This window comes from Heliangelus exortis, chromosome Z, assembly GCF_036169615.1.
Source record: "Heliangelus exortis chromosome Z, bHelExo1.hap1, whole genome shotgun sequence".
Lineage (NCBI taxonomy): Eukaryota > Metazoa > Chordata > Aves > Apodiformes > Trochilidae > Heliangelus > Heliangelus exortis.
In genome coordinates, this window is record NC_092454.1 from 34,064,448 (window position 1) to 34,077,597 (window position 13,150).

A 13,150-nucleotide genomic window follows, 5' to 3' on the forward strand; every position below is an offset into this window, starting at 1 on the left:
AAAGCACCAAACACCCCCCAAATTTTGACACCAATTAAATGAGAAATAATTATAATTGACAATAAATCACTATTAGGCTCTGCCTTCAAAATGCACAGTGTTTGCACTACAGTGACTCAAACACTATTTTTAAAAGAGCGAGAAAAAGACAGCAGGTTATCAATGTTAAAAAATAATTATTCACAGACACTGATGTCTGGGGTCTGCACCTCTGGATTTTAACTACACCTAGATTTAATACAGAGGAAGATGAAAAACAGAAGTAGTGCCATTGTTTTAACTAAAGATACTCTTTCCTGGCCACCTACCCCAGTTCCACATTTGCTATCCCAGATTCATCTACAGAGCATGGAAACCCATTCAAAGATACACAGAACAAGTCAATACTGTGTAATCGTTCTGCCAGCAAAACGTTTTTTTAGCTGCAGTAGTCCTGGTTTGTTCAAGGTTTTTCTTTAACAAAGACAATTCTGTCCACTTTCCCATTATTATATCTATGAAGATCTAAAGGAAGGACTAAAAGATGACTACTGGAGAAAACACTTGCTGAATTCATAAAACTGCAATCACATCTTGAAAAATTAACAGCTACCATAGTAAGGCCCAGGGACAAGGAGGGACAAGAAGCAAGGCAGACTAGATGGTCATCTAACAAGTTCAGAGGCTTTTCCCTGTGGATTTCAAGTTCTATGAATTCTAGAGGCAATAGAAATCACTCATGCCACAGACACCCCTTCCCTGAGGGACCAGCTTATGAATCTCATGTGTCCTTTTCTTCCACAGGTTTTACAAATAATGATGCAACAAGAACATTGCATCATTAAAGCTTCACAAGCTATGATATATTAGTATACACAGCTGTATCATCTAAGCTGGATATCAAATTGGCTTCCCACTGTGGTCCTCACATAATCACATCTGAACCATGCAAGCACTGAAATCAAAATATCTGCCAACACTTCCTGGCTCTGAAATGATGCTTTAGCATGATATAGGCACCAACCCCCAGTCCAGTCTATGTGTGCTGAATAATGAAATCACTGGGAACAATTCTACTGTCAATTGACTTTCCTCTGGTGTATTCATCTATAAAGCAAATGGACTTAAATTATTCTCAACAAAGAATTAGAAAAAAAATATCACCTTTAAACACTTTTAAAAAATAGCAATCTGGAAAAAAAAATTGGTGAGAAGCATAGGCTGTTACTCTTTCAAGTAGCTTCTTTCCCTGGAAAGACAATAAAAATGCTGACAGCTTGGCCCTGTGAAGATGGCATATTGCATATTTCAGAACATGCATTTTATCTCACAGAAACAGCAAAATTATCATATGCCAAAGTAGTTGCCATGGCAATTACATGTTTTCTGTCAAACAGCAAAATTCAGTACCTAAAACCAAGGTAAAATTCAGGCTTCTACTACCAAGGGGCTATTTGAGTTTCAGTCACCCACCACTGCAAAATCCCACTTTCATTATTTCATGCAGTGCAAAAAAGATACACAATGCATGAGAGATAGGTGACACAGTCAGGCAAGGAGGAGACTGGAAACTGAAAGAAGTAGTAAGTACATAGAATTTACATAGAAATGACATTGACTAATGAATTTAGTTTGTTCCCAGTGCAAGAGAAAAAACAAAACCAAAATAAAACTGTAAGGGAAAAAAGAACAAAAGAAAAAAAGAAAAAGAAAGAAAAACAAAAAAAAAGAAAAAAAAAAGAAAAAAAAAAAAAGAAGAAAGGAAAAGAGAAAAAAAGAAAAAAGGAAAAAGGAAAAAAAAAAACAGAAAAAGGAAAAAAGAAAAAAAAGGAAAAAAGAAAAAAGACATATTCACTACTGTCATTACTGACAAGGACACCAAACCTCTGCATACAAAGCACCCTCACCAGCTCATAAGAGGTTTTTCCAAATAGGAACTGAGATATAACTACATATACTTCCCAACCACTCAGGCCAGCAGCTAAGGAGAAGGGACACATTCCCTTGAGCATTGGAGACATCCCCTGTTTGTTACAGGAGCTCCACATCTGCTCAATTCATCCTCGTGACAGCTGGACTTCCACCTCATGCTCATTCTCCCCAGAGTCCTTGCCCAGGTATCTGCATACCCGACCTGTGCTCCAAAGCAATTGCAAACTGCAGCTCTTTATCCACCACAGAGCTGCACTCATGGGCAAATCAGAGTAAGAGCAGTGCGGGGGTGTATGGCTCTCAGCAGTGTGCCTTGGTAATGATACTCTAATGACAGCTGCCCTTCAAACTGTTTCAGCCTTCGCCTATGAAATACTTACTATTGCTCCACATCACCATACAAAAGCTGAGTGGTATATTTTCTCAAGAAATGAAGGGGTGTATTTCACCCTTCTCTGAACTGAAGAACCAGAGAATGGGAAAGCTTTGGTTTGCCTCTGCAGGTGCCTTGGAATTGTTCTTCACCTCATGCACATAGAAGTCTGCTAGCTGAGCACAGCCGTAGGGCAGAACAGGTTCTGCAGCCTCCCAGGGGAGCCACATGCAACAGCTAACCTGTGCCCTGACAGTCATCCTCACCTCCAGCTCCAGCCAGATTAAACTAATGTAAGATTAAGCCTGAGACCTACGAGGAGATAGTACTGATCCAGGCCTGAACAAGCACTGTGGCATGGCAAAATGATCTGCAAGGAAACTACAACTTTTCCTTCCTCCACCCGCTGTTCTCCAACAGTGCCTACAGCAAATGGTATGTTGATATGATGTACAAATTTACCGAGGTGGAAGGGTAGTACAATGTCTATGCAACTAGCTGAACCTGTGCTTAAGCTCTCTGCTTACAGGGTTTTTACCCAAAGAATGCATTTCTGAACACAGAGTGCTCTCCAAAAAAAAAAAACTAGTGGTTGAAACAAATTTAAACAGGATGTCTTTTTCATCTTCCAAGGAGCAAAACCTCAAACATTTTGGGTTGTTTATGCTAAGTATGATTTTTTATATTCCCATATTTTTCTGGGCCTCTTAGCTTCTAAATAATTAGCTATAGCAACATCAGTACTAAGGATACAAGCTGATAGAGGAGGAGATAGATGCATGTTCAGTCAGGCAGTTATGGTCAGGGCCAGGTGTGAACCACACAGTAGCCCAGCATTCAGCAGACACAGGCAGCTGTTGAGATCCATCCACCATCCATCCTGATCCACCCCATGCAGGTGAGACCATGTCTCCACACTGCTGAAACCCCCCTGGCACCATCTCACACCTCACCAAGTACATACTGCCACTGGGCTCACTATATCTATTACACAGAGACAGGTGTGTTGTAGTATTGCTCAGGGAGTTGAGGGTCTCCAAAGTTCTTGCTGTTTTCCAGGATGAGCTGACCCTACAATGCTGGCATCCAGGTCTGCTATTCTAAGACTGGAAAAAAAAAAGTCACATTTTCACTGCATAACTCTGTGCCCACCAGCAGGTCCCAAACATAGTCCTCTGGATAGCTCTCTGCACACTGATGTGGTTCCATCCCTTGACCTCCACTGTGACTGAAGAACACCTGTGAACCATGGTTGGGACCATGCTGAAAGAAAGAAACACCAGGCAATCCACCCCTCAATTATAAGGAGATCAATCTAATGCCACAGTTCACAAAAAAATCACTTTCTGACAGCAGCCAGAGTCACAGTTTCAAGAGGCAGTGCAAGAAACATAAAATGGGCATTACCTCTGGGATAAAATTAAAAAAAAGACATCAGGTTACCAATGTTAAAAAATAATTATTCACAGACACTGATATCTGGGCTCGGTACCTCGGGATTTTAACTACACCTAGATTTAACACATAGGAAGATGAAACACGAAAATAGTGGCGTTGTTTTAACTAAAAATGTTCTTTCCTGGCTACCTACCCAAATTCTACACTTGCTATCCCAAATTCATCTACAGAACATGGAAACAACCACACCCATCTGAAATACAAAGAACAAATTTATACTGTGTAAACATTCGGCCAGCAAACAATTTTTTACCCAGAGGTAATTCTTCCCACAGCTGTCCTTACTAAGGACACTAAAAAGAATGGATTTGGTTAAAAAACTAAAAAATAAATAAAAGTAAAGCACAAAAGTCTCCCTTTAAAAGGTTAGAAAGACTTGTTAGAAAGAGCTACAGAGAGTGAGGAAGGACCAGTCTAGCATTCAACTGCAGAAGTGCTAGGCTCCATTTGGCCAGGGCTTTCAAAGGAAACAAGTGAATGGAAGGACTTTCATTCTGCTACCAAGCAATTCCCTGAAGTGATAAAGGAAAGGCAATTTCCACTCAAGTCTGACCAAAATATAATAGAAAATTCATTCAGATCTAGTTTTGTAATCTCCTATATCTTGCTTTCTCTTGTCTACAGCATATTTTTTCCAGGCTTAATTTTTTTCTCACCAGTCAATGACTAACAGCTCCCAAGTATCAAAAAGCTTGTAACCTTGGCAAATAATAATAATTTTTAAGTGTTATTTTTGATGGAACAAGAAAGCACTCTAAAAATCCATCCATCTTTCATATTCTCGTGCTACCAGATCCAAAAATCTGGTTCTTTCCAAACCCATAAGGATGGTCTACTCAATTTCTTTTGCTGCATGGTTTGAAGAAAATGTACATGTAATTGCCTAATTGTGACTAGTCAGATAAAATTATTTTCTAATTTGGGAACAGCCCAAATTCTAAATGTGTATTCCCCCTGCACTTAATGAGATACTTCAAATGGTGAACATCTTGCTCAGCTTTTGGCAGAACACAGATGGAGATGAGAGATTGTTGCCAGGGAGACTTTGCGAACTCTTAGAGTGTAGTTTCACTGGTAGTGTCTTCTACTGTACTTTCATAGCTGATGTCAAGAACCAGCCTCATCCACATCCATTTTGAGGGATTAAAAAGCTTGGTATGGTGGAAATCTTACTTCTTGGTACGTTCACATCATTCCCAACCATGTAGCCTATTCTCTTTCAGAGAACCGAGCTTTTTTTTTTTTTTTTTTTCCTTCAGAAATGTGAGAACTATTCTGTATATTTGAATCTTCAGTGTCAGGGCTGCTTTCATGCAGTTTCCTCCTCCTCTGAACTGTATTTTGGGAAAGCTGACTAGAACTGTACAACCACTCCTCCAGGTCTGACATATCATGACTTCTGGATTTCCACACAGTGGTGTTTAAAGGCACTATATTCACAAGTTTGCTATACCATTCCTGGCAGTCATATTAATGACAATTACCTACAGATATTTTCTGTGGCTGATGAAAAGAATGGCACAATCCTCAAAAAGAAAGGCCTTCTTTGACTAGCAATTGTATACATAGCCTAATCACTAGGCTAGTAATAGATTATTATTTTTAGACATACATATATGTCACACGTATTTTTAATGACCTAGACATTATTTTTCACTAATTATATTTTAGATAGATCATAAAATATTTTGACCCTTTGTGACACAACTCTGTTTCCCCCCTTTTCCTTATGAAATTAAGCTCTTATTTCATACTTCATAGGAAGATCAAATATCACATTCTCTTAATACTCCATTAGTCTTGTGAATCTTTCCACATATATCAGAGCAGTTACAATGGGCTACAGAATAGGCAAACATGGCCATTTACAAATAAAATAGCATTAGCTGTCACCATGCATTAATAATGGAAACCCTAGAATCTTTTACCTTCACTGCCACCAAGATCTTGTCCTGCTCAGGACTGAGGTTATAGCATTCCGCCAGAAAGACTTTCCCAAAGGCTCCTTCTCCCAGTTCTCTTTTGAGAACAATATTGTGGCGCTTGATGTGCTGCACAACTGTAAAGAGAAGACAAAACAGAGGTCAGAAGTGAGCTGCGAGGCCAGGATTGGATGGGGTCCATGCTTACAGACACACAAAGACTGGGTTGCCTTTATAATGGGGCACATGTTGTGGAAGGAATCAAAGTGCCCTTGTGTCATGTGTCTTTGTCCAAAAAGATCGAGTTAATATAATTATATTTGGAGAGTAGCAGAACTGCTGGATAAGAAGACATGGAATTAAAAGTCAGCTGAGGAAAGGCCATTTATCATTGTGTTAGGATGAATGCTGCAGAGCATACATAACAGCCAGTGCTACTTTTTTTAAACCATTAAGTCAAAGAATCAGAAAACAAAACTTTCTCATACCACTTCTATTTTGGTACCTCTAACAGCAGCTGAACTCTCTGACCCAAAGCCAAAAAGTCTTGAAATTAAACTATTCCAAGAAAACAAAATGTGCCCTCTTTCAATAAATCCAACTTACTCTCTGTTCACTACCTGTTCAACTACTTTCTATCTCTATGCTATAATACAAGTACAGTAAGATAGAAATTTCATCCTCATCAGCATTGTTTACAGTATTGCCCTGAAGTAAAAGAAATAAAAAAGGGACAAACATTTCAGACAGCATAGTGGATAGAGCTTTAGTTGAATTGCTGCCTAGAATCAGTTGATTCAGACATTAAAGTCCTTGAGCATTTTTTTTCCAACTCATTTTACACTTTTCTTTCAGCACACACTTCCATTAAAAGATTTAATATTTTAAAAACATTTTTTTTTTGCAAAAAAAAATGTATTTGCAGAATACATTAGCTATTTGCAGTGTTTGACCTAAATAAAGCAGCTGTAAGGGCAGTTTATCTGGCCAACACAGTTGACAGCTTGTATTGCTGAAATTGTACAAGACAATCAGCATCTACTAATGAAATTAAGCTCAGTGCATTTAGCTGCTTTTGCAAACACTAAAATTAAACTCTGACGAGAAAAAGCCTATTTGCAACTTATACCTTAAACACAGCAAAGTAAATAAGTAAATCAGGCCAGCTTCTGCAAAGGCATGAATCTCACCTTGTCTGCTTAAATGCAATGACCAGGACTGAACCCTGTCAGTAACTTAGCATATATTCAGATGCAGACCAATCCCTGCCTCCATGCTCAGCCACACATCTGTTCCAAACTGGGTGAAAACTTATACAGAAACCATCTTGCCTTCCATTACTGAAAGATGGAAAATTTGAGTGGTCCTGGTAATAGCAGTGGGAAAAAATGGCATAGGTATCAGTATTTGAAGAAAGGGCCCACAGTCTACACAAAAATACAGACACAAAATACATGTGTCACACATTCTGATGCTGTGGTGATGTAGTCTGCTTGTACGGCTATAAATGAATTTTTCTCCATCCATGTTTGCATGCAGGGGTGAGCGTGGTGCTGGAGCAAACCAGAAGAGTGAGAGATGTTGGCAGGCACCTCCAGCATTAGTTTCCCAGGCAGACAGTGCATTTGAGGAGAAGACCTAGCATGCCACCTGAGCATGGGAGTGTGGCACACCTCCTTACCTGTGCTTTAAAATATCCTTACTAATAAACTTGTATTTCCCCCTTACTCCCTGCCAGAGCATTCAATCCTCTCTTAGGGCATCTTCTGTTTCCCTCTAGTTGACCAGTATCACCAGGAGGATAGCTCTCTTCCTTTCCTAAAGAGACAAGTTCAGCTTCATGTTACAAATTTCACCATCCTAAAATGACCACAAGACAGAGAGGAAGGCTGAAATCCTGTCCTACTGGTGTCAGCAGCAAAACTACAGCAGAAGCAGTTTTTTACCTGGGTCTCTCCACTGCTGCAAAAGACCTGTTGACAGACACAGTCAATTTTCTGAATTCTGTGTGGTCCACCCCCCTTTTGAAGCCAGCAACAATTCCAGTATTGGCCCTAGCAGTACAAAAACTTTTTCTGAAGTTCCTAGAGGATGTCACAATTGAGTAGAAATAAATAAGAAACATATCAAATACTTCTCTTTAGTACATTTCCAGCTGCTGCTAAATGCTTGTGCATAAACCAAGCATTTGAATAAACAACCCATCTCATAAACCAGATTGTTAAAACTGAAATGCAGCAAGCCACAGTACACATTTGCAACTTGTCATGCTCTCTCTATTTGTTACCTTTCTGAGACACACAGAGTAACTCTACAAATAAAAAATGATGGTAAATGTGACTAAGTGGGCAGAGATTCAATATAAGAACAATGCAAGTAAATCAAACACATCTGATATGATGGAAAGCTAAGAGCTAAGGAAAACATCTATTTTGCACACACAAGGACCCATCCATGACACTGTCTTCAATGGGAGGAGATTTCAGCAGTAGATACACTGGAAAATTTAGATGAAAATCTGCTTTCATCTCATATCAGGATAAACACCATTACCTCTGTTGAAGTCCAAGAGATTTTCCTGGATTTACATTGAAGAAACAAAGCAGAATTTGGCCAAAGTAGTGGCATAACGGAATTTCCAGAGAACTGTTCTCAACTTTGCGTCATATGCAAAGGTACACAAACATGAAAAGGTTGGCTATGTATTTTCCTTCTTTTGACTCTAAATGGTGGTTGTCTTTAAGATGTCATTTGTATTTTTAAAAAAAGAGGACTCCTGGTTTAAAAGGTGCTGTCTGATTTTTGTAAAAAATTCATGATACGAAGCTAAAAGCTAAGTCAAGGTGAAAGATTTAAGAGAAGAATGAAACAAAATATAAAGCAACATCAAGGAAACTAAACAAGGGTAAATGCTGAAAAGAGGCTGTGGTGTAAATAATAACCACACAACCATGCCCACAGAAGTAGGGGCTCCCACAGATGAGGGAATTGGCTGACAATGGGGAGCACAGCTACAGAAAAGGGCTCTCTCCTTGGGGTCTCAAAAACATCTCACTAACAGAGCTGAACTTTCTTCTTGGTATTTCACTCACTAACAAAAGGAACATTGCACTGGAAAGGATGAATCAAAGCCTTATGTTGAAAACACTATCTGCAGGAATGGGACAACACTACCCATGTAACCTACCTTGTATGGAGAGGCTGAACAGACAGGGTCATAACATATTCTGGAGTGGGTCTCAGCAAAATGGGCAACTTGGAATGACCTGACCCCATTGAATTCACTGGGTTGGATGAGACTGATTCCAGCTACAGACAGCAGGATACTCAGCAGTGCAAATTATTAAAATATTTCTGCATGTAATTTAAAACTTAAATGCTGTGATGGACTGAAAGTGTTTTCCCCCTCATCAAAAAGAGGTCTGAACATTTTACCATCACATGTGGCTATTACACTGCCTATGCTGACCTTCTACACAACACAGAGCATAGTACTGAGTTAAATGACTTGTGCTTGGCACAAGATTGCCTCCAGAAGAAGCTGTGCCAGTCTTGATTTGAAAGTCTGAGCCATTCACTTGCACATTCACTGTGCCAATAAAAATGCATGTCTATTTTTTTGTCTCTTAATTTTTAGCTTGTCTGGCTTACATCTACATCCCTTGGGTTTTAGGAGACCTTTGCTGCTAGCTTGAGCAGCCTTTTAAGGTCTGGTATTAAACATACATTATTAACTCTCTTGTTCTTCTTGATAAGTGAAATGGATGTAAAACCCTTCCCAGGAAAACATTTTCTCCAGTTCTGCAGTAATTTTCATGGCTCTTCCCTGTAAAATTTTTCAATAGCCTTTTAAAAGACTGTTTTCAGATGTTTATGACAGCAGGAAGCCACAGGAAGCTCTTCTTGTATTACTCTCCACAAGGCTGTGATAAAAACACAAAATCATTTCCCTGTATCTCTGTATGTCCAAAGATTACACTTGCCCTTTTGTGGCTGGGTTTCCTAAAAAGCATGAAAACTACATAGTTACATGGTACATATGGGTGGGTCTCATCTTTATTATGTCACCCAATTACGATATCACAAGTCCTGTAAGTTTCAGATATGTTCCCATATACCTTATGAGAACAGCAGATCGGACAGGTTTGCAGAGAGGCTACAACACAGACTCACTGCTTGCTGGCCACAGCAGACAGGCTCCATCATCCATCACTGCTTACTGAAATACAACACTAGAAGATCCTGTTGCATTGCATGTCCATTTTTATCATCTTCTGAATCTGCTTTCTAGGATACTGTTCAAAATTTTGCTAGCCATACACATGTGCAACAGTTCTGATAAAATGTGCCAGGACTCTGAGAAGAGAATGCGGATCTTCAAGATGTTAAATAACCAGGCAAGGTGATAGTGTAAACATATTTACAGCTGCATTAAGTAAAAAGTAACCACAGAAAAGACTCATCTTGTGATGAGATATGAGGTGCTACAGAAAGACATTTTGCAAGTTTCTCCTCCCACAATTTTTCCTGCTATTGTGAAGACTCAACTATTTCTGAGGCCTTGTAAGAAAAAAAAACAAACAAAACTGGAGTAGATGGCTGCATGATAGTTTAGACAGTATACCGAATTTGTACAGCATTTGTCATTAAGGAGCAGTGTAATTTCAGTGAGAAACGCACACAGGAAAATACAAAATCATTACAAACAGTGGACAGGAAGTCTACCTTGAGGGCCATTGGATTCTGAAGTACCAGCATCTCTACAGTTCTGCACACTATTGCCAGAAGAGAAAATTTGGCACACTGAGATCCCTACTGCCTAATAGGACAATAAAAGCCAATAACAACCACCTTTTCCTTTTTTCCTTTTTTTAACTTGTCAGCATTGCCTGGATGCAGAAATAGACCGGCTCAGTTCTGAAAGTATATTTCTGATTATGCAATGTATTTATTCCATATGGCATACATCACTTACTATCTCCTATACATTTTTGTGTTGTTTAATTTTTACCATACAGTAGTAAGAAAGTCTCATGCAAGACCACCACCTAGCTGTTGTAGGTGCAAACAAGCAGCATGTTTTCATATATATGGTCCACACCTGAGATTCACACCTTTTTAACAGAAGGAAAATATGCCAATAGAAAACTCAGTCTTCAAGTACTCCCCTCTAAATGAAAGGAGCTGGTACAGGCTAAAGAAAACTGAGTATGGAGGATCCACAGAAGACATAGATCAGAAAGATACTTGGGCCTTATGACATTAACTGCACAAATATGGCTTCTGAACCATTTTGAATTTTGTTTTGCTTTTTTGAAAAAGAATGGATCAATTCAAGTGTTATGAAACAGTTATGCCTGAGAGGCTGTCAGTTGTTTGCCAGATTTTTCACAGGCATCAGACACCAAGTGGTCCTTCAGCAGATATTCAATGGGCAAGTCGAATAGGCACTGGTCTTCCTGAAAGAACTGGTGATATTTATGAAAGGTAAACCTGTGTGCACTCACAGGAATGGCACAGCTCCTAAGGATTTCTTAGCTGTCAGGTGTTACATCTAATGATAAATCAAATAAATCTGTGATTGCTACAATTTAACCTTTCAGTTGCTTTGTTTACAGCTTACATCCTCACAAGATCAGTACTTTAAACCACAGAATTTCTATTGTGTTGGCTGAGAATTAGGCTTCCCATTGCAATATAGTGCTGCAGCTCGTGGGAAGGTGCCCAGTCCTCTCTAACCTGCCTGCAGCGGCAGGGGCACCACAGCTCTTGCCCACTGTAAATTCATTTTGCTATAGCTGCCACTGTCCTTCCCTGGCTGAAACTCAAGTGTTTTTTGTCTTTTGGGGTTAATATTTGATTTCTGGTAAGATGTTTTATCTTACTCTTTTGTTAGGTTATTGATTTGTTTTAGTTGGCCAAGATCCTGTCAGCTTGGCTATAGATAGGCACATTGCTATAGTTGATTAGAACCTTAAGATTAAGTAAGAACTACTTAATAATAAATTATAATAACAATCTTATCATTGCTCTAAAGGCATGAGCCTTATGGGCTAAATTCATCCTTCAGGAGAACAAGAATAATGAAGTTGACAGTTTTCCAGCATGAATTTGCCCTTGCATAGAAAAGCTAAGGTAAAAAAGGCCCTTAGGCCTTAGCGACCTGAAAATGTTTTTTAATTTCAATTATAAATATATGTTAACTATGGATTTGATCTTCTACATGCTAAAACAATTGGGACATATCAGAACATCTGAAAGCTAAATTTGGTGCTCTGACTTCAGGATAAATAGCAAGTTGCCCTGTGTTTCTCTTTCCATGCTAGTTCCAGCCTACTAACAACTTTTCAGTTTCAAATGGAAACTAATGGAATTTTGACCACGCATTGCCTTTGCAGATGCTTATAAACTTCATTTGTAACTGCAAATTCAGTACACTTTTTCCAAAAAATTAATGATTGTAGAACTTCAAGTCTACTGTGCATGAATTGCTGTACAAAATCTCTGCTAACATTATTTTATTGTGGCAAATTTGGTTCCTCTTCCATGTTTATGTTAACTGGAGTCAATGATCTCACCACCACCACCAGCCTTCTCTTAGCTCAGAGCAGGAAATCCTTTCCTTCAGCCTAACAATAATCTTTAGGTGTCTTCTGTGCTGTAGAAACAGAAGCACTCAGTAAAGGATGAGGAAATACCATGCAGGGTATCTTATATACTAGATGCTTGCAGGAAGAAGGGCTAATAAACATACTGTCTTTGAAGTACTAACTCTTTTCTATCTCTGTTTCCAGAAACAGACATAATCTGAAAAGCATCCCAGGATGCCAGTATGAGAAGCAGGACCTGAAAGAAACATCATACATTCAGAGACTGAGACATATTCAAGCTTGACCTAAGTGGGTACAAAGGTGAAATTCAAAGACGATTACCCTATTTTTGATGTAGGTTTCTCTGCTTTCCTTTTTCTCTTGTCATTTTAAAAGAAAAAAGAAATAATTTTGTACCTCAGTATGAGGATAGAAGGGTTTTAGTGGTGGCCTTTCAAAAGGAAGTATGAAAGTAAATGAAGCTTCCAGGCCTGTGAATAAACTACATGCTTAGCTCCCAGTCCCAAATTTTCTCCTTTTATATAAAACCTAAGCACATACTTAATCCTTACCTTTTGCTGAAGTATTTTACTACAACTTAGCATCTGATCTACCACGTTAGATGGACAGGTCTGCTCTGTTGCAGCTAATTGTGCATGGAAAGAAAAGGGAACAATAAAGAAAGCATCACAGGAGCATGGCAGAATTCAGTCTTACATAAATGACTTTTAAACATATTATTTATGCTTTTCCTAACAATTTTTGTCCTCCTTCAGAGGACCTTTTACAGTCCTATCAGGCTGCAGTGCACTGTGTGGCTTTCCATGAGGAAAGCTGATTTTAATTCATGCCCACATTTTGCTTTCTTAAGCCAAAGGAGGTAAACCCCTCCGCTA

At 39.0% G+C, this 13,150-nt stretch overlaps 1 protein-coding gene across 2 annotated transcripts in view; it reads right to left on the bottom strand.

Annotated features, from left to right (window-relative positions):
• The window catches only part of NTRK2 (neurotrophic receptor tyrosine kinase 2), a 206,788-nt gene that overhangs the window by 50,988 nt on the left and 142,650 nt on the right, over positions 1–13,150 (bottom strand). For both annotated transcript variants that reach the window (XM_071730219.1, XM_071730218.1), the window contains one exon: positions 5,671–5,801. In XM_071730219.1, the coding sequence (XP_071586320.1) occupies positions 5,671–5,801 (131 nt within the window). The remainder of the gene's footprint in view (positions 1–5,670; positions 5,802–13,150) is intronic.